This window comes from Epinephelus lanceolatus, chromosome 21, assembly GCF_041903045.1.
Source record: "Epinephelus lanceolatus isolate andai-2023 chromosome 21, ASM4190304v1, whole genome shotgun sequence".
NCBI classification, from domain to species: domain Eukaryota; kingdom Metazoa; phylum Chordata; class Actinopteri; order Perciformes; family Serranidae; genus Epinephelus; species Epinephelus lanceolatus.
The window spans coordinates 32,523,974-32,549,240 of NC_135754.1; the positions used below are offsets into that span (position 1 = coordinate 32,523,974).

At 37.7% G+C, this 25,267-nt stretch overlaps 2 protein-coding genes across 2 annotated transcripts; both read left to right on the forward strand.

Annotated features, from left to right (window-relative positions):
* Positions 1 to 1,942: 1,942 nt before the first annotated feature.
* On the forward strand, positions 1,943 to 16,639 carry tmem106a (transmembrane protein 106A). The gene is made up of 8 exons (XM_033610693.2): positions 1,943 to 2,080; positions 9,208 to 9,390; positions 9,622 to 9,685; positions 9,835 to 9,988; positions 12,228 to 12,368; positions 12,453 to 12,496; positions 12,592 to 12,645; positions 15,980 to 16,639. The coding sequence occupies exons 2-8, from the start codon at positions 9,237 to 9,239 to the stop codon at positions 16,086 to 16,088; spliced, it is 720 nt and encodes a 239-aa protein (XP_033466584.1). The 5' UTR covers positions 1,943 to 2,080; positions 9,208 to 9,236; the 3' UTR covers positions 16,089 to 16,639.
* Positions 16,640 to 20,518: 3,879 nt separating this feature from the next.
* arl4d (ADP-ribosylation factor-like 4D) lies at positions 20,519 to 22,872 on the forward strand. Its single transcript, XM_033610753.2, has 2 exons — positions 20,519 to 20,679; positions 21,488 to 22,872. The coding sequence occupies exon 2, from the start codon at positions 21,598 to 21,600 to the stop codon at positions 22,201 to 22,203; it is 606 nt and encodes a 201-aa protein (XP_033466644.1). The 5' UTR covers positions 20,519 to 20,679; positions 21,488 to 21,597; the 3' UTR covers positions 22,204 to 22,872.
* The last annotated feature ends 2,395 nt before the right edge of the window (positions 22,873 to 25,267 follow it).

Sequence of the window (25,267 nt, forward strand, 5' to 3'; positions counted from 1 at the left end):
GGTCCAACATACACCGACATTCACCCAGGAGAGTGGTGTAGTCAAACCCTGTCAATATCGCGACATGAATTGACTTTGTTTTTCCTCCAACAACTAAAGCACATGGTTAGGTTTAGCCAACAAAAGCCTCAACCTAACCACATGGTTTTGTTGAAAAAAAAAGTCAATTTGTGTTGTTGTATTGATGTAGTGCATTTATTTTGAAAGACACAGTATGTAAGTGGTATCCTGTGAAAGAAGACAACGCATATAACAGGCAGAACTTGACACGGCGTCCTAGAACGTCAACAACCAAGACACCCAGGGTACCTCGCATTGTATCTGGACATGGAAAATCCATGACCAAACATCAATATGTGATGAGGTTGGAATGTGTTGTCTATCCAAGGGTAACAAAATCCACCACCCAGCCCCTTTAAAGCTCACAAATAACAGGTTATGTACATTATGTCCTTTGTTGAATCCAAACGAAAACCCTGTCTCAAATGTTTCCTTTAAAGGGAAATTTCGGTTTATTTCAACCTGTCTCCTATCGTCCTAAATTTGTTTCAAGTGACTAGTGACATAAAAATAATAGTTAGCATGTTAGCCATTAGCCTAGATACAGCCGGGGCGCATAGTAGCGTCAGACCTGTTAAAACGTAAGTGAACGGGCAACCTTCAAGTGCAAAGTTAGTCCACTAAACAAGCTTTTTTTCCACAAAGACCGCCTCATATCGTTAGGATAAATGTCAGAGAACATACAGAAAACGACATGTAAACGTGTTGTCTTACCTTACCGGTGTGCTGCTATGTTTGTTTACCATTTAGCTCTGCTTTCCAAAGTGCGGCCGAAATATCGCGAGAACAAGTAGCGATCTCATACTTTGCCTGAAATCTCACGAGAACAAGCAGCAACAGCTGGAAGGCAGAACCGGACAGTAGCCTGAAAAGTTCATTCATTTAATTTATGAAAGATTTATAGAATAATGGCTGACTTTTTGCCAGACTTCGACTTTGTGGAGGAGGAATTTGATTTTGCAGAGTTTGATGGCCGCTCTTATTTATTTGAGCCAGAATACACTGATGAAGAGTTTTGTGAAATTGAAGAACGGAGGAGAGAGAGAGAGGCGCAACAGGTAGAGGACGAGAGAGGAGGAATGGCTGCTGCAAGGCTGCGTAGCTCTGGAGATTGGTGGTGTACCTGTGAATGCTGTGCCCCAGTGCCCACAGAAGAGGAATGCTTCTGTTGCAAGGAATGGGACCGGTTGCAGCCTTATTTTCAAGGTCTGGATGTGACCGAGGACGAGACACCTCCACCTGGAGTAGTATCCAGCTGGGCTTTATCTAGAGCTGGCGAGATATATTTCGGCCGCGCTTTGGAAAGCAGAGCTAAATGGTAAACAAACATGGCAGCACACCGGTAAGGTAAGACAACACATTTACATGTCGTTTTCTGTATGTTCTCTGACATTTATCCTAACAATATGAGGCGGTCTTTGTGGAAAAAAAGCTTGTTTAGTGGACTAACTTTGCACTTGAAGGATGCCCGTTCACTTACGTTTTAACAGGTCTGACGCTACTATATAAGCCCCGGCTGTATCTAGGCTAACGGCTAACATGCTAACTCTTATTTTTATGTCACTAGTCACTTGAAACAAATTTAGGACGATAGGAGACAGGTTGAAATAAACTGAAATTTCCCTTTAAGGTTGTATGTGGGGGCCAAGAGGGGCCCAGCAGCAGATTTTTGTGCTCCTGTGGGTTTTCCGGCCATGTTATAATAAATAAGATTTTGTGGTCAAACTGGCTAAACTATAATGCTTCCCACATTTGAGTTGCATGTATTTTAAATTGCGTGTGAATACAGTATGTGTTGCATAAAGTGTGTCTCGCATAAAGGGTGGCAAGTTAATGAAAAGCAGCACATGTGATCTGCAGCCTGCACCGACCTGTCACCTACAGAAGCAGGAAGTGTTCCTCCCACTTTCTGTTTGTACACACATGAAGTAGTTCGTCTCGACAAGTCTCCATGTAGCTTATATAAACTTTAAATATAAAGAAAAGCGGTGGAGCAGATTAATTTGGAGTTTAAAGTGAGGTAAGTGCTGATTTCAGTCCTTCCTGTCAGCTGCTGTAATGCGTGAAAGACTCTCCCCCGCATGTTGTGCGTGTTTTACTGGAACAGACAGCTGCATGAGAGCAACAAGGAAACTGATGAAGCCAACAAAACATGTCCTGCAAGTTTATTTAGAGCAACATGGGGTCTGATTTTAGTGATAAACTGAATCCTTTGTGAGCTCAGTTTCCTAAACAATGTCTTAAAATGTGAGAAATGAAAGTTATAAATGTAATTTAACGGTAAATAAGTGCGTCACAAAATTCAAAAGGGCAGCATTAAGAGCCTGATATACTCTCACATTAATATTTTATACACAGAATAATAAGAGGAGGAAGTAATCTGATTATTTAGCCTATTTATGTACAAGTGTCAATACTGCAATATACATACACAGCATTACAAGTAAAAATCCTGCATTGGAAATGTCACTGTATTACTCATTAAACCTCTGTTAGTATCACACTGTTATATATCATATTATTGGATTATTGTTATTGTTAGTGATGCATTCACATGTAAGCGTTTTACTGTTGTAGTTGGTTGAGGTGGAGCTAATTTCAACTATTGTATGTGCTGTTGGGCAGTTTAATCAAAAATAATGCATCATATTTTATTAGTTTTGTTTGTAAACTAGAAACTACAGTGTCAAATAAATGTAGTTGAGTAAAAGAATGTACATATTTTAAATATTTTTCTCTGATTTGTAGTCAGGTAGTAGTATAAAGTAAATATATTTAGTTAAATTCCACCACAGCAGATTAATGATCAAACTTAGACATTTTAAACATTGTTTTCATTAGTTTGTGACGTCTAACCAGAGAAACACATCCTCATATCTGACCTATAATCCACTTACATAACATTTTTTTCCATTATGCAGCAGGATATATCTGCAGTTTGTGTCGTCAGTCACTGATCATCCTGATTTTTCTTTTTTTTATTCAGTCTTAAAATGTGAGAATCGAAAGTTATAACTCTTATTTAACAGTATCTGTGTTTGAGATATAAAAATAAATGTGCCACAAAACGCAAAGGGCAGCATTAAGAGCCTGATGTACTCTGAAATTAATATTTTATACACTACAGAGGAGGAAGTACTCAGATTATTTAGCATATTTATACAGAAGTGTCAATACAGCAACATTACAAGTAAACATCCTGCACTGGAAATGTCACTGTATTAGTAATAAGGTGGACAATGCCTTTGTATGTATCGTACTGTTGTATATAATATTATTTTATTATAATTATTACTGATGCATTAATGTTTAAGTGTTTTACTGTTGTAGTTAAACCAGAAACTACTGTTGTAATTCAGTCTAGCTTGGAAATGACGAACGAACGTGACTTTACTGAACATGAAACAAAGGTACATTCCATCTCGTGAACGCAAGTACGACTTGTTTGCTAAACTTAAAAACCTTTTTTCTCCTCTTTTCCTTACGTATTATGGGTAGCAAAGGATTATGGGTAATGAAGTCTGTCAACACAAATACAAAGTAACTGCAGCCTGATTCCTATTACTACTTCTTCTTTACAGTCCATAAATGAACTTTAATGTAATGTCCTTTAACTTGTTTCCCATATAAGAATATAAATATTTTAAATATTTTCCCCTGTAGTCCAGTAGAAGTATATTTGCTTGATTGATTGATTTTTATTTGTCATGCACACTTGGACGCTCTTTAACTGCTCAGTCCAGACACGGAGTACTCTGCCCTCAATCTCAGGCCTGGCAAAGAAATTCAGCCACAAAAAGGTTTCCTTTCTGACTCAAAACTTCAGTTTCTCATGATCATCCAGCCAAAAGATATCAACGCAGATAGAGATCATCTCACTGCAAAGTACATTCCTCATGTCTTCATAAGGAATGCTGCTCTGCTTCCCCGTCACAGCACAAGACAGCAACACATCACTTAATCAATTTCATGTGCACCTATCCCTGCACCACCTTAGAAAAACAATTCTGGTCAGAGATCAATTTGTCACACTTACACTAAGATCTGTAACAAGATCCCGTACAACATTAGAGCATTAACCTCTATTACACATTTCATATATGGGCCATTCTACCGAATTGGTGCAAACTGCTGTCCCCAAACAAAAAACCAAATTTAAAAAACATTTAAGTATGCAAATTTTACATGTTTAATAAGATCTTGCAGTTATCTATTGAAACACCAAATGATATTTAAGATATCAGTATGCTTAATATATATAAAATCATCATTTATAGGGTACTTTACATTGTGAGGTGGCTGTCCCCAACCCCAACTCCTAAATTTCAATTCATGAAAATGATAGTGAAATGATTTTTATAAAATGTTCTTTTGTTCTTTTTAGAAGGGTCTTTTTGATTTATTTGAAATGGAAGTGTAAAAAAGTAGATTGATTTTATATATTTTTTGTAAATCATGAAAATGTGTGTAAAAAATCTTGTCCCTCATTTTCTTGTCACTACCGAAACATTGTAGGTTTTAGTCCATAGGCTAAGACTGATTTAAGCCACACCTCTAATTTTTTTATCAGGAAGTATTCCTTTGTCCCTCTCATGTTTTGGCTGCATGGTGAGTAGCTAGGTCTCATCATTTTGAAGAAAAGGTGTTCAAAAGTCTGAAAATCAGTGTGTAACTTTAAGAGACGTCACTACCGAACACCTATTTACTGCACTTAAACAAACTTTTTTTGGTTTTATGGCAGAAAAAATAGTTTTTATGTGTGTGCAATAGTTCAGAAAACTGCTAGCTAACCATGTGCTGATCAGCCTCTTTAAGCTAGGCTAGCTAGTTATCTAAAATTGTCACTACCGAAACAGTCACTACCGAAACGGTGTAATCTGAAATTCAAGCACTGTTATGTCATTTTCAGATATTTAATGTCAGATGTGTGTCTGATATATATGTGTTCAACATTTATGAGTTATTAGTTATTTTTATTGACATAAAATGATGACAGTCTTATTCAGCCGTGACAAACAATATATTGTGGTCACTACCGAAACGGTATTGTCACTACTGAAAATGTGCCGTCACTACCGAAACATGTGATGTTTTGTCAAAAATAAAGTATATTGAATTATGAACTAAGATATTGTGATGGTCTTTGGTTCAATGTGTATTAAAACTAATGAATCCTAAAGTTTGTAATCATTATGAACAACTTTATGCCCTTTTCAAAGAAAAATTGGATTCAAAATCCAATGATTCTGATAAATAATGGTTAAAAAATTTGTTAAAATTATATAGTTTTCAATTTACCTGTGAATTTTGAAAAATGAAATTTCAAAAAAATATATTTACAAGGTAGATATAAACAAAATTTTTATAGATTAATATAACCATTTATTTCATGTGATATTTCATTGTGTTTCGGTAGTGACAAATTTTGGGAGAGGAAAAATATTCCAAAACTGTATGAAAATACAAAATGAGAATTAACTGTACAACTACTAGAAATGTGTACCTTGGATATTATACAACTAACATACATGAAAAGTTTTGGGGAAAAGACACATTTATTTCAAGATGTTTCCAACTCTGACTTTGCACCAATTCTGTAGAATGGCCCATATATCCCATTTTGTCCACTTCACTTCTGTCCTCCATTCTGCACTGTCTGTGTAGCTGCCTATGTTTTGTTGTTTTGCCTCTGTTGATTGTTTCTGTTTTTATTCTGCATTGTAATATGATTTTGTTGCAAAACAGGAACTGGATGAAAAACAGTTTTTAACTGAGTCAGGCCAGCTTTAACTGTAACACACAATTTCACTTATAAATCCTTTCCTGTACAAATAAAATAATTGAAATGAAAATAAACAGGACAGCAAACCAAGAAACGAACCCCATTCTCACAACATTACACAACAAACAAATTCTGTCCTCCTCTGGGGCGACATTAAACCTCCCAGTATCTACAGCTGATGGTAACGTTCCTGAGCGCAGCTGTGCACACAGGGATCTTTGCCTTTTGTTAAGATTATACTTCATATAAGATTCCACACTGAAACTATTTTTTATGATACAATAAGTGTGTAGTTTTGGTTTACACCATATATCTCTAAACATGCCAAACATTTCACCCCTAATCTCCTGAATATCACGAAATAACCTGTTCTTAAAAATATGTATAAAAAAAAATATGTATCTTAAGTATAAAGCAAATATATTTAGTTACCTCCCACCACTGCAGAATATTGATCAAACTTAGACATTTTGATCATTGTTTTCATTAGTTTGTCACCTCTAAAGCTGAGAAAAACATCCTCATACTTGACATGTAATCCAGTTACGTAATCCTTTTTTCCACTATGTAGGAGAATATATTTGGAGTTTGTACAGTCAGTAACTGGTCATCCTGATTTTTTAGTTTTACTACAGGATAAGTGCTTCTTCATGTTGGAAGAATCATAAAATGTGCCACATTTTCAGACAGAAATTATACTTTAAAGTGAAAAAGGTCGTGTCCCCAGTGTTTTTATGATGCAGACACTGTCTAGAAAGTCAATTGTACTGCTTATATTTTACATTAACAACAAGGTTAATTTTATCCAAATTTCGACACTATATCCTTCATATATGTATGAACTATAGCCGATTGTGTAGCTGCAGTTGACTAAATAAGAAATAAACTAGCAGTAATTCCACTGTATTTATGACTAGGTTGCTGAGAAATGTAGTTTTTTAAGTGTTTTACCAGCTTCAGCTCAGGTTTCACAAGTGATGCACATTGTGAAAGCAAAATGATTCAGTGCTTTGATGAATAATCTCAAACTCCAGTGAAATTCAGGAACATTACAGTGGTAATTATGACATCATTGCAACAAAATGCTGCTAGAAACCCTGCACATATCTGTTCTATCCAAGACGGGACAATTTAATCCATTTAATGCTACTTAACAATTCTACTTCACTACATTTCAGAGGGAAATATTACCCTTTAACTGCACTACATTTTGTGACACTTATAATTACTTTTTACTTAGAAACATAAACAGAGATATAGGCAACTTATTTTACTGCAGTACTACCCAGTAGTATGCAAAGTATCTAAAACTGGCTCCAGATTGATGAACTACAGCATTAAAATGTTATTATATGTATGGTATACATTAGTTATAAAAATAGAATAATATAATAATCGACAACACTGCATAATGAGTACTTTTACTTTTATAATGTAAAACTTTAATTGTTATTGTATGAAAATTAGGCTTTGAATTACATCAGTTACAAATAATTCATCTGATCTAGCTCTGACAGACAGCACATCAGAGAGAGTTATGACACTCGTTTTACAGCACCCAGTATACCGACACAACACCACTTTATCCTTAAAACAGTACTCACAACTTGGATTAATTTTTACGAAAAACCCTTTTGATTATTTTGATCTGAGGACACTTACAGACTAAAGGAATAACTAATGATAAACGATAACTTAACGATTGAATTATGGAGAATCGAATCAAGCTAACGATGTGTAGCATCTCCATACTGGCAAAAGTTTAAACATTTATATTTGTTTGTATGATCTGAGCCAGTGGTTCCCAACAGGTGGGTCATGGTACAAAAGTGGGTTGCAGGTCACAGAACTAATGAGTAAGGGAGAAATTTGGACCTCGTGGCTGGACCAGTTGCGAACCACTGCTAACGTTAGCTTAAGTGTGTAGCCAAAAAACTTCTATAAAAATGAACTGTTTGGCAACCAGGCCAGGCCTCTAATTGAGACAGGCCTTTATTCGTCAAAATGTGCTGCTACACTGGGCTAGTAAAAAGGACTGGGCGCTTAATTGAAGTTTTACGGTACTTACATTTTACTGATAATACTTGTGTACTTTTGTTTGTAACCTTTGAAGTCAGGACTTCTATTTGTAGCAGTATTTTTTAGACTCGGTTGTTTAAAGTTTTACGTAAGTAAAAACAGTCATGCTTAGTGCTAACAGTATTCCAGGGTTATGTCAAGTTGAATTGGCATCATAAAATATTGTAAATGGGGCTGTTTTTTGTCACTCTCACACTGCGGACTCTGCTGACATCCTGACATGTGGCCAAGAATCAGCTTTATTGGCCATTTAAAGATTGTTATAGAGAAATTATGTCTACTGTAGTTTCTTCTTCTACTTTTTCTGGCGGTTGGCAACCAGCTTGTAAATGCATTACCGCCTTCCTGACCCAGAGTGTGGATATCACCATGGAGAGAGGTGCGCTACGTCAGACTTAATTCGAACATAACTGTTTCCATCCCCCGTTTTGCGAATCAACATTTTTTCGAATCAACCAAAACCCGGCTAAAGCGAGCGTATTTTAGTTTGTGCGAATCAGGGGATTTTAATTCGAATTTTGGCGTTTCCATCATAATTTTCCGATGCAATACTTTTTGATGCGCATCTAAACGGGCTGATGGAAACATGGCTATTGTCACCTCACAGTAAGAGGGTTCCTGGTTCCAAGGGAACCCAGGGTAAGGGGCTCCAACCCTGGGGTTGTGGGTCCCTGTGTCAGCGTGGGTTTTCTTCAGGTACTCCAGCTTCCTCCCACAGTCCAAAGACATGCAGGTTAATTGGTGACTCTAAATTGTCCGTAGGTGTGAATGTGAGTGTGAATGGTGTCTGTCTCTATGTGTCAGCCCTGTGATAGTCTGGTGACCTGTCCAGGGTGCACCCTGCCTCTCTCCCAGTGTGAGCTGGGATAGGCTCCAGCCCCCTCCCCGACCCCTAACAGGATAAGCCGTTATGGAAAATGAATCTAAAATGAATGTACAACTACAGACATACATAGGCTTTGCTAATTAGACAGCTCAAAGTGAAAAATGATAGCCATGTCTGTTCCCTGTTCTCCCACATAAAACACGTTCTTCATATGACAAGCAGGAGCCAGTAGGTACTTTTTGGTTAATGGCTAAGGCTAAGTCACAGGTTTGTGAGGAAGGCCGGCTTTATAGGTCACTGCACAATACTCTGCTAGCTCTCCAGAGCAACTCAGCAAAGACCATGACGAGAACATTTTCTTTACTGCTGCAGTAGGTCTGCACACTGTAATTACTGTTTGATTAGTGTGAGTTTTAGGTGGATATTCCAGAAATTTTTGTCTCTTGTTTTTCTTCTTTAGACTGGATTTCTTTCTTTCGCTGAAGTGAAATGGTTACACCGGTGAAAATCAGCAAAGACACAGAAGAGCTGGATCCGACAAAAGGGATGGAGAGGGCAAGGACACTGAGGCACTTCCCTCCGTACGGATCCATGAATGGAGACACCTGCCCCACATGTCGTGGCACCGGACGAATTCCCAGAGGTTGGTTTTCTGTCCACTTTCACAATTCTGACTGAATTCTAAGCAACTTCAGTGCCTTAACAAACTGAGACCCTCATCCTCAAATAGCTGCAATTAAGGGAACTTAGGCAACCCGAAAGTCACAGCTGTGTCAAGTGCAGCAGCTTTTGTTTAGCCACACTTTCACATCATTTTTGTGGTAATAAGGCGTCTGAAAGAGATTATTTCCCTGTTTCTTTCTTGTACTGACAGGCCATGAGGACCAGCTTGTTGCTGTAATACCATGTAATGATGTGAGGCTGAAACCCAGACGCACGTAAGTGATGTATGATTAAATGTCATTTGATAAAAAAAAGATTTTGTATACACAGTATTAGTCTGACTATGTTTATGTCTCTTGCACACGTAGAGATGTTCGTTAAGGTTGCACCATGTCATTTACTGTTTTGGGTGTTTGCATTTCAGGAAGCTGTACGTTTGCATCTCCATGGCAGTGTGTCTCTTCCTTTGCTGTCTGATCCTCTTCTTCCTCTTCCCCCGGAGTGTCACCCTGACACCTGTGTCTGTGCTGTCAGTCATGGTTTACTTCACACCAGATACAGTTGAAATGAAGGTCACAGTAAGTAACAGGAAGCCGCATGAAGAGTGGAGCCAGTTACAATCAAGTCTGTGCCACCTCTTCTGGCAAGTCTTTAATATTTAATTAGTAGGGCTGACAAGTACTGATTTAGTTTTTACAATTAATGACTTTTGACATTTTAAAAATGTCATTTTGACCATTTATCTGTAAAACAGCGTTGACATGTTGCAAATATACCTCTGTTGTATAAAAATTAGTTAATAGAGGAAGTATAAGCTTGTGCAAGGATTTTTCTATAGGGTAACATAGAAGTTAGTATCGCACTGGTTCCCTTGTTTCAAAAGCCTATGGGATTTTTTCATTGGATTTTGGATTATTGCCGAAAATAAGCTTTTCAAATTGACTTTTCTCTCTTCATTGTCCACACTTACACACAAAATATGGTAACAATGAGCTATTTTTGAATGTTAGCATTGATTTCTCACATTGGATGATGAAATATTTGTAGAAAGGTCTGACCTAAATGAATAAAGGTTGTAGTTAACGAAGCATATGAATATTAATATAGAAGGAGCACCCACTGAGCGCAGCTTCTTTTATTGATTGTTTGAACGTCGTCTGGTGGTCATTTTCAATTAGCCTAAAGGCCGACGTCTTGGCGACGTATTGGCAATGAGCAAACGTTTTCCCTGCTTCGTCTTAATGATCTAAACTTGATATATCGGGCTGACGTTGGCCAGATGTATGTGTGCTATCTGGGTCTGTGTCAAACAAACATTTATGATACTTGCACGTTTTAGATGCGAGATAATCTTCACAATTGAACACCACTTTTATGATTTTTTAAGCTTAAATATAGTCGCCAGAAGTAAAAAGCTAACGTGAGGCTATGTACGAACTACACCATATGGTCACATGACCTAACCTCACCACCATAACAAGACTGTAAAGCCGTGTTCGGTGTAGCTTGGTGTGACGACGTTCTGTAGTCTCATTTAGCCACTTGTTCGCAATCGCCTTTTTCAAGACGCATAGAATATTAAAAGTTCACGAGTGGGTATTTACTGACGTACTTTATATCATAGAACAAAATGTGAAAGTCTCTCAAGCTTGAGTTGACCACAGACGTTATTTCAGGCATCTAACCAAAAAGCTATTTAAAAAAACTCATTGACTCATTCCTTGGGTGCTAGTTCACAACACTGAAGAAACTACAGTACAGTGCTTTGCCCTACTGTAGCCAAAATTACAGCTAAGATTTTTTTATACCGAACAAATGCGTAACCTATGAGAAAATAAAACATAACATTAGCTAGTAAAATTAGCAGTAACTACAAAACATCTTAAAATCAAGCAGTTAGCATCCACCAAACAGCTACTGATAACATAGCGAGTATATGCTAACGCAGCGAGTACATATTAGCTAACGTGATAGATAGCCCCACTGACTGCTAAGCTAACTAGCCTAGCTTAGCAGTCATCTTTTGACCGTAGGGGAATTTGTGTATACTGTGTTTAAACTACTTTGGGCTAAGTATTTAAATGTGTAATGTGTGTAACTTTTTAAAATAACGCATAGAAAAATTATATAGAAGTTAAGCAGTACCCACCAAAAAGCTATAACAAGAAAGCTAACTATGTCAGTTAAGCTAGCTCATAAGCTAACGATAATCGTCAAATTTTCCTGACAGGTAAAAGAAAATGTTGCTCCAACATGTTAGTAATTCACTTTGTCGTACTGTGCCATATAAATTAGTCAGCAACTAATTGAAATGTAAAAAACATGATGAAGAAAAACGCTAATACAGCAAGCAGCTAACAGTATAGCCCCACTGAAAGCTAGGTAGCCTAGCTAAGCAGGCAGTTTTTGACCGTATTTGTGTTGTATGCTGTGATTGTACCAAGCAATTAGCACCCACCAAACAAGGAAGCTAACAATGACAAAAAAAGATGATCCAACAAGAAATTCACTGTTGTACTGTGCTACATAAATTCACAGGATGAATAAAGGCACAGGATGCAGGATAGACTGTATATCCTCCTACGCAGTTCATTATACTGTATATTCATGAAATACAAAGTGTAATATGTGTAATTTCCACCACCTTTTTATTGTACTTGTCAAAGCACCGTCTACAGAGAACAGCCTGAATTGCATTCACATGACAGGCTGCAGATAGCTGCTGTTATATGAAGGACAAAGTTCCCCTGAGAGATTTTAATGATGGAAAGTTGCGTTAGTTGCACCTGATGAGCTGTGTGTCTTTGCCTCTCCTAGAATCTCATCAACATCTCCAACGAGAACTATGTCCCAGTTCAGGTTGTGGACTTTACCATTCAGGGTCTGGTCTCTGAAGCAGTTGTGGGCAAAACCAAGATATCCAACATGACCGCCCTCAAGGCCCGCTCACAGAATTCGGTGAGTTTCACATGGGATGATTCACATCAAAATGTACTGATGATGTATTTGTCCTACAATTAATTTCTCTTTCGTCTTTTGCAGTACACTATGCAAATTGACCTGCCTCTCACCGATAAAGGCTTAAAGTAAGTGTGAAATATTGTGTGAAGATGATATAATACTATTATTATTGTCTGAACTCAGCACAGGTCCACACGTCAACTGCTTTTATCTCTTTCAGCACTTACTGCAAGTCGAGCTCTATCAAGATTCACACGTTATTTCTGGAGCTGCAGTAAGTGTCAATTTCTATCTGAAAATCAGCAGGCAGGAGGAGGCAGCAGCCACTTCACAGCATATCTCAAAACCACAGGGTATTTAAGGCAGGGTCACAAACCACAGCCGCAAAACAGGTTCTCTTAAAAAAACAAGGGTCAGATCTTCAAATCTGAAATGTTCTTTTCAGATAAAACTAAAAGACACGATAACACAGACACATGAAATTTCACTTCTGGTTTTTGGACTCCAAAAGTGGATTCTAACCACAAAAACGAACTCTGGCTTTTTAATATTCACTTCTGTTTTGTAAACACTTTCTGCTTGTGACCAGCTGCTTTGTACCTCAAATGTGGTCAAGAGTTTCCCCCGAAAGCATCTGAGTGAGTCACATTTGAACTCAAGATGCAAGTACATGAAAAGAAATGACAGCAAACCTTAACACAAACTGCACTAACCGAGGGACTTCCCAGTGCAACTACTTACCTAATTACATTACACTAATTTTGCAGATGCAAGTGGTAACATCAGAACCTGTCTGCATCGAGGTTACTTCTAATCAGCTTGTATTAAACCAGTGCAACAAAATTCGTATGCAAACCACGTAATAACAAGCCAGTAATTCCAATATAACCCACTTGAGTGGGAAGTTTGCGATCATGTGAAAAATGCGCTGACAGTGGTAAAAAAGGAAGTAGTATATAGAGGGAAAGTCCACATAACGAGGCAGGTTGGTGTGGTGAATGGGTCAAACAAATAGGACCGAGTTATTTAAAGGTACATCGTCATCATGTTTATTTTCCTGAACCCAACCTATGCAGCTTTGCCTAACTTAATCTAATCTACGTAACTTTACTTTCCTAAACCTAACCTAAGTAACTTTACATTCATTAACATAAGTAACTTTACTTTCCTAAATCTAACTGATGTAATTTTACTGTCTTGATCCTAACCTATGTAACTTTAGTTTACCTAAACTATGTAACGTTACTGTCCTAAACTTAACCTTACGTAACTTTAATGTCTTAAACTTCACCTAAGTAAAGTTACTTTCGTTAGCTTATGTAACTTTACTATCTTGATCCTAACTTATGTAACTTTAGTTGAGTTTACCTAACCTCCCTAAACCTAAGTATTTTACTTTTGTTAACCTAACTTACATAACTTTACTTTCCTAAACCTAACCTTATATAACTTTACTGTCTTAAACCTCACCTAAGTAAAGTTACTTTCTTTAGCTTACGTAACTTTACTATTTTGATCCTAACTTATGTAACTTTAGTTAAGTTTACCTAACCTACGTAACTTTACCTCCCTAAACCTAAGTATTTTACTTTTGTTAACCTAACTTACATTACTTTCCTAAACCTAAGTATTTTACTTTTGTTAACCTAATTTACATAACTTTACTTTTCTAAACCAAACCTAAGTATTTTACTTTTGTTAACCTAACTTACATTACTTTTCTAAACCTAACCTATGTATTTTACTTTTGTTAACCTAACTTACATTACTTTACTTTCCTAAACCTAACCTAAGTATTTTACTTTTGTTAACCTAACTTACATTACTTTCCTAAACCTAACCTATGTATTTTACTTTTGTTAACCTAACTTACATTACTTTCCTAAACCTAACCTATGTATTTTACTTTTGTTAACCTAACTTACATTACTTTACTTTCCTAAACCTAAGTATTTTACTTTTGTTAACCTAACTTACATTACTTTCCTAAACCTAACCTAAGTATTTTACTTTTGTTAACCTAACTTACATTACTTTACTTTCCTAAACCTAACCTAAGTATTTTACTTTTGTTAACCTAACTTACATAACTTTACCTCCCTAAATCTAACCTAAGTATTTTACTTTTGTTAACCCAACTTACATAACTTTACCTCCCTAAACCTAAGTATTTTACTTTTGTTAACCTAACTTACATTACTTTACTTTCCTAAACCTAACCTAAGTATTTTACTTTTGTTAACCTAACTTACATAACTTTACTTTCCTAAACCTAACCTAAGTATTTTACTTTTGTTAACCTAACTTACATAACTTTACCTCCCTAAATCTAACCTAAGTATTTTACTTTTGTTAACCCAACTTACATTACTTTACTTTCCTAAACCTAACCTAAGTATTTTACTTTTGTTAACCTAACTTACATTACTTTACTTTCCTAAACCTAACCTAAGTATTTTACTTTTGTTAACCTAACTTACATAACTTTACTTTCCTAAACCTAACCTAAGTATTTTACTTTTGTTAACCTAACCAACATAACTTTACTTTCAGTAACCTAACCTACGTCACTTTACTGTCCTAAACCTTATCTACGAAACTTGACGTGCCTAAAACTAAGCTATGTAACTTCACGTTGAGTATGTTACGTTGAGTACATAACTTTACTGTCTTGATCCTAATTTATGTGACTTTACTTTTGTTTACCTAACCTATGTAACTTTCCTGTCCTTAACTTGATCTATGTAAATTGACGTGCCTAAATGTAACCATTGTAACTTCACATTAAGCATGTTATGTTGAGTACATAACTTTACATTAAGTACAAAATGTGATCTTGCTCAACCATGTTTCTTTTCTTTGACCTATCCTTAGTATGTAACTTTACTTTCCTAAACCTGACCTACGTCATAACATCACCATTCATGGAGCACTTATTTGTTAGATACTATACAAACCGTGGTATATGCATTTACATAATATAAATATAAACCATTGCATGAGGACACTTTGATTAAACATATAAAACCTAGTAGAGGTCACAAAAAAGCTTCAGTAAACAGGTTGTTCTTCAGCCAACTGTACATACTGCAAACAAGCCACAATGAAATGTTGCAAACCACATTTTTCGCAGTATAATTTTGTTGTATACTGCACTACTTGTAATACCATTGTATTTATTTTTGCAGGGGGTTAAAAGAACAGTTGGATTTTGTTTATATGATAAAACTTGAAACTGCATTCATTTGGCCACTTGGGGGGCAGCAGAACAATCAGAAAACACAACATTGACTTATTATCATTTTTTAAAAGTTGTTATGGTGAAGAAAGCAGTTATTAACACACCAAGCAGACATATTGGCATACATGCAGAGTTGCATTTCTGTACTTTTAGCTCTGTTTTGGTCTCAACCAACTCTAAATAAAAATATCTGGCTCTTTTTGTAGGTCGGAAAACCAAAACAATTAAAAGACACTGGAACACTCTATATTACACGTAGCATTTGATCTTTTGTAAGAATAATGAATATAAGAAATATTTTTAGTGCAGCTTTAAAACTGTGAAAACACGTCGTCTCTAATAATGTTTTTTCATCTTCTCCCCCCAGAATGACGATGAATATTTCCTATCTCTCTCATGTGGAGCAGCTGTCTCTGGACACCTTCGAGTACATCGACTGTGGCACCAACTCAACAATCCCTCATCCTGTGAGATGATGAAATCCAAATGAAAAACACCAAAGTGGGAGTGTGAAATCATGAATATTCTGGCTGCATCGCACCCTTTCCCTCCTCTGTGTGGGATGTGACTTTGTGAATGACATCTACTGTACAAATGCATCTTATCCACTCATCCATGTCTTTTACTTAAGAAAAACTACCAGTGAAATAATGTTGAAATACCGAAGTAGATGAGCAACAAAACAAAGTACCAAGCAGCAGATAGTAAGTAAATGTACTTAGTTACATTCCACCACTGATCTTATTCTGTATGTTGTTTTAGCATACCTCAAGACTTTAACCAATCACTACAATGTAATTATTTTAAGATCAAGATGATTCAAGTATACTTATATCCTTAAATGAAGGTTTTATTGCTCTTATTTGATTGAGACCTGCCTGTATTTTGTTTGAAGATGTGTAAATTTCCTTAAAAATGTGACTCACTTAACAATGTTTTTGGGCAGGATGCCATATATTGTGTAAATAGGATGTTAATCTCTGATAATCTTTTGTCATTTGCACTTCATTAAACTGTGGCATTTAAAGTCCTGTATGGTAGATTGTCTGTTTTTAATATTTATTTTCCACTGGTGACTTTTGTAGACACTGCATGAGTCAAAACGGTGTGTACACACTCGCCCAGTTTAACCATGATAACTTTGTGATAGTCACTACCATTATGTATCCAGATATGTCACAATTTCGATTCATGTTTTGCAACGTAACTTTTGTAACCACACCAAAATGACCAAAAACAAAAGTAAGTAAAGGATATGAGTACTTCCATATCACAGAGTGCAGCTCGGATAACAAAACACGGTTTACAGCTTAAACCTTTGTCCTTCCGGGGTGAAACATCCAACAGCAACAATGTTGTTCCTATCTTTATATACTTGAGCTCCAAATATCAATATATACATAGTAATACAGTAAATACAATCCATGTCCTCTTACACCCTTATTTTGCTGCAGCTCTTGAAGTTCTTGAGACTGGACACAGGGTGGAGCCAAAGCTCTGTTAGACTGAGAACGTAGACGAGTCACACTGGAAGATGCAGAGCTGGTGTCAACTGTGGCAAATTACTTGATTGTCTACCAAGCAAGAGTCCGTTAATTTATCCACTGAGGAACATGCTTGATATATGTTTGAACTGGTAACTTTTCAGATCAAGATTTTATACATCAAACATGGTCGATGACACAGCTCAAGTTTCTGAGGTTGTGTGTTTTTTTATCTCTTTCATTCATGTTGTTTCCTGTTTTACTCGTCTCGTTTCAGATCACTTCACTTCCTGCCCCTGTGTGTTTCCCCTCCCTTCTGATGACTTCACCTGTGTCTGATTGTCTGTCCCGCCCTGATTAGCCTCACCTGTGTCTCGTTATCCTTCCCCTCACCAGAGTATTTAGTGTGTGTCTTGTTTTCTCTCAGTGCCAGTTTGTCTTCTTGTGTGTCTAGCGTTCCAGTCTTTTGCTTCACAGTGTACTTTTCTTGGTTGTTTGGATTTATCCTGTTGATTGACTCTGCCTCTGCCTCATCCCTGCTGGATTTGTTTGCCTTCACTGGTAATCTGTGAACCAAACCTACTTTTGACCAGTAGAGACTGGTCTCCGGAGTGGTGCGTTTGAAACCACTCTCACCTGGTTCATCAGTTGTTACAGCTGACTTTTAAAATCCAGTATGCATTGTTAAAGATGAATGTACCAAACAGTATTTACAGATGTTAAAATCAGCTCTACCTGGACAAAATTCGGACCCTCGTGGAAATGAATCAGGAACAAAATTCTAATAATAAATACATGATAGGGGCATCAGTGGCTTAGTGGTAGAGCAGGCACCCCATGTACAAGGCTGGGGTTCGACTCCAGCCTGTGGCCCTTTGCTGCATGCCACTCCCTCTCTCTCTCCCCCTTTCACACTTGTCTGTCCTGTCCATTAAAGGCTAAAAATGCCCCAAAAAATATCCTAAATAAATAAATAAATACATGATAAATGTAAAACTTTAACTTTGTATTGCAGCACTTCCATAGTTAAACACACAATTAAGTTATAAGATATGCATTGTTGTAGATATGGATGGATTACTGAACAGTCCTACCAGGCACAGGCCCAGGAGCTCAGGGGAGGCCTCTGGCAGTGTCACTCGAAGAGCCCCGTACCGACCAGGAAGAGACTCAGAATGACAACAAAGAAATATTAAACGACCACAAGAGATGCCAAACAACTGCAAAGGTATGCAAAGCAACTACAAAGAGACACAAAATGAATTATATATGTCTTATGTTCCCATTGTGTTGATTGTAATGTTGAATGCATGTTTTAAAATGTTAATTTGCGTGGTCCCTAAGGTTTAATGTGTGTTATTAAATGTTTTTAAAGCTGTGCTTTAGGGCCCAGCTGATGAGGATCTTAACAAACAAACAAACAAACAAACATACAAAATGACTAAAAGAGACACAAAGCAGCTAGAGAGAGACACAAAACAACTACAAGAGAAACAGAGGACTAGAGAAAGGGGATAAACAACCAAAGACAGAAAACAAAGAGACACAAAATGACCACAAAGTTTCAAATAACCAAAAAGAGACACAAAACGACTACAGAGACTCAAAGAACGACCACAAAGTCTCAAAATGACCAAAGAGAGACACAAAACAACTACAGAGACTCAAAATTACCACAAAGAGACAAAAAAATGACTACATAGTCTGACAAAAGGACTACAAAAAGACACAAAACAACTACAAAGAGACACAAAAAATGACCACATAGTCTGACAAAAGGACTACAAAAAGACACAATACAACTACAAAGAGACACAAAAGACCACAAAGAGACTCAAAAAATGACCACAAAGAGACACAAAGCAACTGCAAAGACACACAAAATGACTACAAAGAGACACAAAAGACCACAAAGAGACTCAAAATGACCACAAGGAGACACAAAACAACTACAAAGAGACACGAAAAATGACCACAAAGTCTGACAAAAGGACTACAAAAAGACACAAAACAACTACAATGAGACACAAAAACGACCACAAAGTCTGACAAAAAGACTACAAAAAGACACAAAACAACTACAAAGAGACACAAAAATGACCACAAAGTCTGACAAAGAGACTACAAAAAGACTCTAAACAACTACAAAGAGACACAAAATGACTTCAAAGAGACACAAAAAATGACCACAAAGTCTGACAAAAGGACTATTAAATGACACTAAACAACTACAAAGAGACACAAAATGACCACAGAGAGACACAAAACAACTACAGAGACTCAAACAATGACCACAAGGAGACACAAAGCAACTGCAAAGACACACAAAATGACTACAAAGAGACACAAAAGACCACAAAGAGACTCAAAATGACCACAAGGAGACACAAAACAACTATAAAGAGACACAAAAATGACCACATAGTCTGACAAAAGGACTACAAAAAGACACAATACAACTACAAAGAGACACAAAAAATGACCACAAAGTCTGACAAAAGGACTATTAAATGACACTAAACAACTACAAAGAGACACAAAATGACCACAAAGTCTGACAAAGAGACTACAAAAAGACTCTAAACAACTACAAAGAGACTCAAAATGACCACAAGGAGACACAAAACAACTACAGACACGAAAAATGACCACAAAGTCTGACAAAAGGACTACAAAAAGACACAAAACAACTACAAAGAGACACATAAACGACCACAAAGTCTGACAAAGAGACTACAAAAAGACACAAAACAACTACAAAGAGACACAAAATGACTTCAAAGAGACACAAAAAATGACCACAAAGTCTGACAAAAGTTCTACAAAATGACACTAAACAACTACAAAGAGACACAAAAGACCAAAAAGAGACACAAAATGGCCATAAAGACACACCAAATGACCTCGAAGTCTGACAAAACAACTACAAAGACACAAAACAACTACAAAAGTGCAAAACAACCATTGACAAAGACACTCCAAATGACTATGAAGAGACTTAAAATGACCACAAAGACACACAAAACAATTACAAGCAGATACATATCCACAGAGAGATTTGTCATGTCAACAAAGAGGTGCAAAATGACCACAAAAGAGGCGAAACGACCTAAAACAACCTAGTGGGGCCTTTTGCATGCCTGAGCTCATGACCCCATTGTCTCATAATCCGCCCATGGCTGTAGATTAAACTCCCCAAGTTAGTATGAAAGTATTAAAAAAATAACTTTGCTAAATACAGCATTAAAGAGCTGCTTATATGTTGATGCATCAGTAATTTAATGATATAAGACAGGATTTATATACTACAGTATTTCTGTGTTTTGAGATGGGCTCATACACACCGTGCAGTTCACCTCTGTACCAGCAGGGGGCGTGAAGTAACTTTTCAGGATGGCCGTGACGTCACCAGGGCTTTAGGTGCCGTGCGCTCGTGCCTCCCCGGAGCTCCTCAGTGCTGCCGGAGCAGAAGAGGAGCGGATGTGACCGCCGGGACAAACATCATCTGTTTACTATGGATGTGTTCATCGCTTGTGGATGATGATGATGATGATGATGATGATTCCTCCTCATGTTTAAAAAGGTATGAAGGCTTTTGTTTTTAATGCACAGACGAGGAGGACTGTTTATTATGCGCGTGATAGTCTGCATGCATTTTATATTAGTAGTGTTAACGGTGTTTGGTTATCCCTTAAAGTTCACCTCAAAGGATCTCGGTAGGATATTTTGAAGTTGTTTAATTTAATTGAACATTTGAAACAGTATATTAATAACATGCAATGCAAACTAGAGGGTTTCCTGCAGGAGAGGAGGAAAACTAAGGTGGCTGAGGTTGTTCCTAACATCCAGCCAAGTCATAAAAACATAAAATCAAGGAACATGACTGTGCATTTTTCCTTTACAAACAACACTCGATGAATGCTTCCCCTCGTGAGTAAATAGCCTGTCTTCCTGTAAACACGCAGTGTCTGTATTCTGTCCAAAGGCAGCTGTTTGATGGGTATCAGGATGTCAACAACAACCGGATTAGTGCTGCTGCAGCAGTCCTCATAGACACAGTGAATACATATCATCTATCCGCTGCACTGAAATCAATCTGCCCGCCAAGAAAAGCCCTTCAGGTTTAGCAGTGTTAAGAGGATTTAGGCTGTGGATAACCTCAGCCACCCAGTTAGCTGCTGTTACGCTCTGTAATGTGGCCAAGACCTTTTATTGTTTTATGTAACAGAATGTGAAGTTACTCAAGTGTGCAGCCACACTGAACAAATGCTTTGTGCTCACAGTGAGGTGATAACTTTGAGGGAATGCCACGCTGATTGAGTGAAATTACATCATCCTGAAGCCGCCATTGTCTCCTCATTAAATGTTAACTCTGTGTTTGTTTTGATAAGGTCTCCAGCACCGTCTGACCCCGCCAGGAACAAATGCCACTCAACTGAAAAAGGATTAAATCAGGAATCTGTCACCTCACCTAAGTAGGTGTGAGTTGCTGGCTGCAGCCATGGGGAACCAGCTGACTGATATCGCTCCGAACACGTCCTTCCTGCCAAACTTCCAGTGTTTGCATGTGGTGGTGATCGGGCTGGACTCGGCGGGGAAGACGTCTCTGCTCTACAGGCTCAAACTGAAGGAGTTCGTGAAGACGATCCCCACCAAGGGCTTCAACACGGAGAAGATCAAGGTGGCCGTGGGGACGTCTCGGACCATTAACTTCCAGGTGTGGGACGTAGGCGGCCAGGAGAAGCTGCGCCCACTGTGGAAGTCCTACACCCGGCGGACAGACGGGATGGTGTTTGTGGTGGACTCCACCGAGCTGGAGCGGATGGAGGAGGCCAAAGTGGAGCTCCACAAGATCACCCGCACCTCAGAGAACCAGGGCGTCCCCGTGCTCATACTGGCCAACAAACAGGACCTGGATTCAGCCATGTCTGTCAGCGAGGTGGAGAAGCTGCTCTCCGTGCACGAACTGAGCATGTACACGCTGCATCACGTGCAGAGCTGCAGTGCGGTGGACGGCCAGGGGCTCCAGCCGGGCCTGGAGAAACTGTACGAGATGATCCTGAAGAGGAAGAAGATGGTGAAGCACAACAGGAGCAGGAAGAGATGAACTCTTGGCTCACGCTGTGGAGACACGAGGAGATTTATCCACGGTTGAGACACTTCCAAGCTTAATGGTCCCTTTTAATGGGGGAGCGATTTGTGCCAACACAACAACAATTACAGGCGGCCGCAGGGTCAGGAGAAATGGATTTGCTCATAATAACTGAAGCAGTATTGACACATTCTTTGTTCTGCGATCCTGCAGCTGCTCTTCAGATGATAAAGATTTAAAGGGAACTGTGATAGCAGTTAGTCTTCAGTAAGTGCTTTTCTACACTTGTTTTAAAGACGAATCCTAACAAGACATCTTCCTGTTAACTGACTAATATATGAGCACGTTTAAATCCATGTGGCAGGTCCCTAATGTTCTTATTATCCTTCACCAACGTGCACAGACTCCACTGAAATAGCTGTTTTTGTTCCACGGATGCTTCCCTGAAATATTTATTACACATTTTTGTGTTTGTGTTGGACATTTTTTGTAAACGATATGAAATGAAACAGCGGTGAAGGAGCACCAAATGATATTAAATTTAATTGCCATGGAACAGTAATCCTAAGTGCATTCCCTTCATGGCCACAGAGGTTAAGTTTCAGTTATTAGAACAATAATGTTTATACAAATTGTACATTTTTGTAACACTGAAGACTTAATAAATCGAAACACTGTACAGAACGCTGATCGCTTTCCTTGTAGTTTATGGACGTGAATGAAGGAACATCTTTATAGTTCAGGCTCGGGGCCAAGAAATGGTGAAAATAGTAAAGTATTGAGCCAAATCATGAAATGTTTCCAAGACAGATTTGGACTAAGGAAAAGTAGATATGGTGTATGTCAAAGGGGGAGGCTTGTTGTTTCCTCAGTTCCTCTACTAGTTCGTTGTTTTGGATTTCTAGCCCACAAATTTACTGTTTTTGTTCACTCTTATTCCTGTTGTTTTTTGTGAAAAAGTTTTGATAAGCCCACAAGACCGAGCACCAAACTGCAGACAAACAAAGTTAGAGACTAGCTGGTGAACATGGTGCATCATTTAGCAGCGAAAGAGTCAGATATTTTCCTCAGGAGTTGGTGGTGACCAAAAGTAGAGCTAAAAGAGAGTGAATATTGGACTACAAATGAATCATAATGTTGCTTCATATTTTTTCAATGTGTAAACAGGCAACTTTTTTTTACTATTAACGACATCATATCAGCCAAAAAGTTGCCGGCTGTTCTCATTCACTGTTCATATGTATACCTTTCTATCTGTGATCACGCGACCAATGTGGTGATGGGAGTAAAGAAGGAAGTAGTATAAAGAGTAAAAGTCCACATAAAGAGGCAGTTGTGGTGGTAGATGGTCAAACAAACACAGGACTTCAACGCAAGACACTGGTGTTTGTAACAATGTGAAATCATGAAAAGTTTGAGTAATTTCAGGGTATGTTGTCATGTTAAGTAATTAACTTTATGTGAAGTCTAATGGGACGATGCCGAATTATGTTTCTTCTTCTCCACCTTAACTATATGTAACTTTTCTCTCCTAAATCTAACCGATAAATACATAACTGTATGTTATGTAATGTGACAATGCTCAACCATGTTTCTTTTCCTAAACCAAACCTACATAACATTATGTTAAGTACGAAACTTTAGGTTAAGTTCTTTATGTGATGAGGCTCAACATAATTTTTTTTCTAAACCTAACCTACGTAACTTTACTTTTGTAAACCAAACCTACACAACATTATGTTAGAAAGGTAATGTGACAACGTCCAACCATGTTTCTTTTCCTAAACCTAACCTTCTTAACTATAGTTTCCTTAACCTAACATACGTAACATTACGTGCAGTACATAACTTAGGGTACAGTGAGTACTTAATGTGACAACACTCAACCAATTTTTTTCCCGAAACCTAACTTACATAACATACATAACTTTATGTAAAGTACGTAATGTGGTGTTGCCCAACCTGTTTATTTTTCCTAAACCTAACCTACGCAACTTTACTTTCTTAAACGTAACCAATATAACATTACGTTAAGTACATAACTTTAAGTGAAGTACATAATGTGACGATGCCGAACCATGTTTCTTTTTCTAAACCTAACTGACCTAACGTTACTTTTATAAACCAAACCTACGTAACATAACATTAAGTACGTAACTTTATGTTAAGTACGTAATATGACGATCCCAAACTATATTTCTTTTCCTAAACCTAACCTACGTAACATTACATTAAGTATGTAACTTTAGTTTACGTACTTAACGTAACAATGCTCAACATGATTTTTTTTAAACCTGACTTCCATAACATATGTAACTTTATGTTAAGTATGTAATGTAACGCTGCCCAACCAGCTTATTTTCCTAAACCTAACCTACATAACTTAACGTTGGTACGTAACTTTATGTTAATTACATAATGTGACGATGCTCAACCATGACTATTTTCCTTAATCTAACCTGACTGTTAGGGAGACTAATCTGTTAGGTAGCATACAAACCGTATGAGGATGAGAGTAGATATTAGTTTTGTTTCTTAAAGCCTGTTTCTGCTCCCCCCTCCAGTGACCAAAAGATCTGACGTAGTATTATAAAATGACTTGAATCCAAATCTTACAGTCTGCAGATGTGACCCTCAAACCTATTAAAGCCTGAGTTGGCAAATAAGGCTTTCACAGAGAAGGAGAGTCTTCTCCTCCTCCCCCTCCTCCCCTCCCCCACACCAACCAAAACAATCCATTTCCTTTGATTCCCACCTCCTAGTCTGCCAGCTGCTGACACTGTAATTGCATCAATTAGTGGCGAGGAGGTTCAGAGGTGGTTCAGTCCTGTGGAGTGATCATGAGGGACTGAACCACCTGAGGCCATCTTCAGCAGTAGATGCTTTGCTGTACTGTATGTCCGATACACAGACTTACAAACCAAAACAGGATGAAGTCACGAAAGTCTGGGTGGAGAACACTTAATTTAAGTCAGAGGCACTACTTCTGAAAGTAATAACTCTTTAACAAAGTTGCTTGTAGTCATGTTTGTATGTTTAATGACCCTAAATAAGCACAATCTTTATGAGCATATGCATC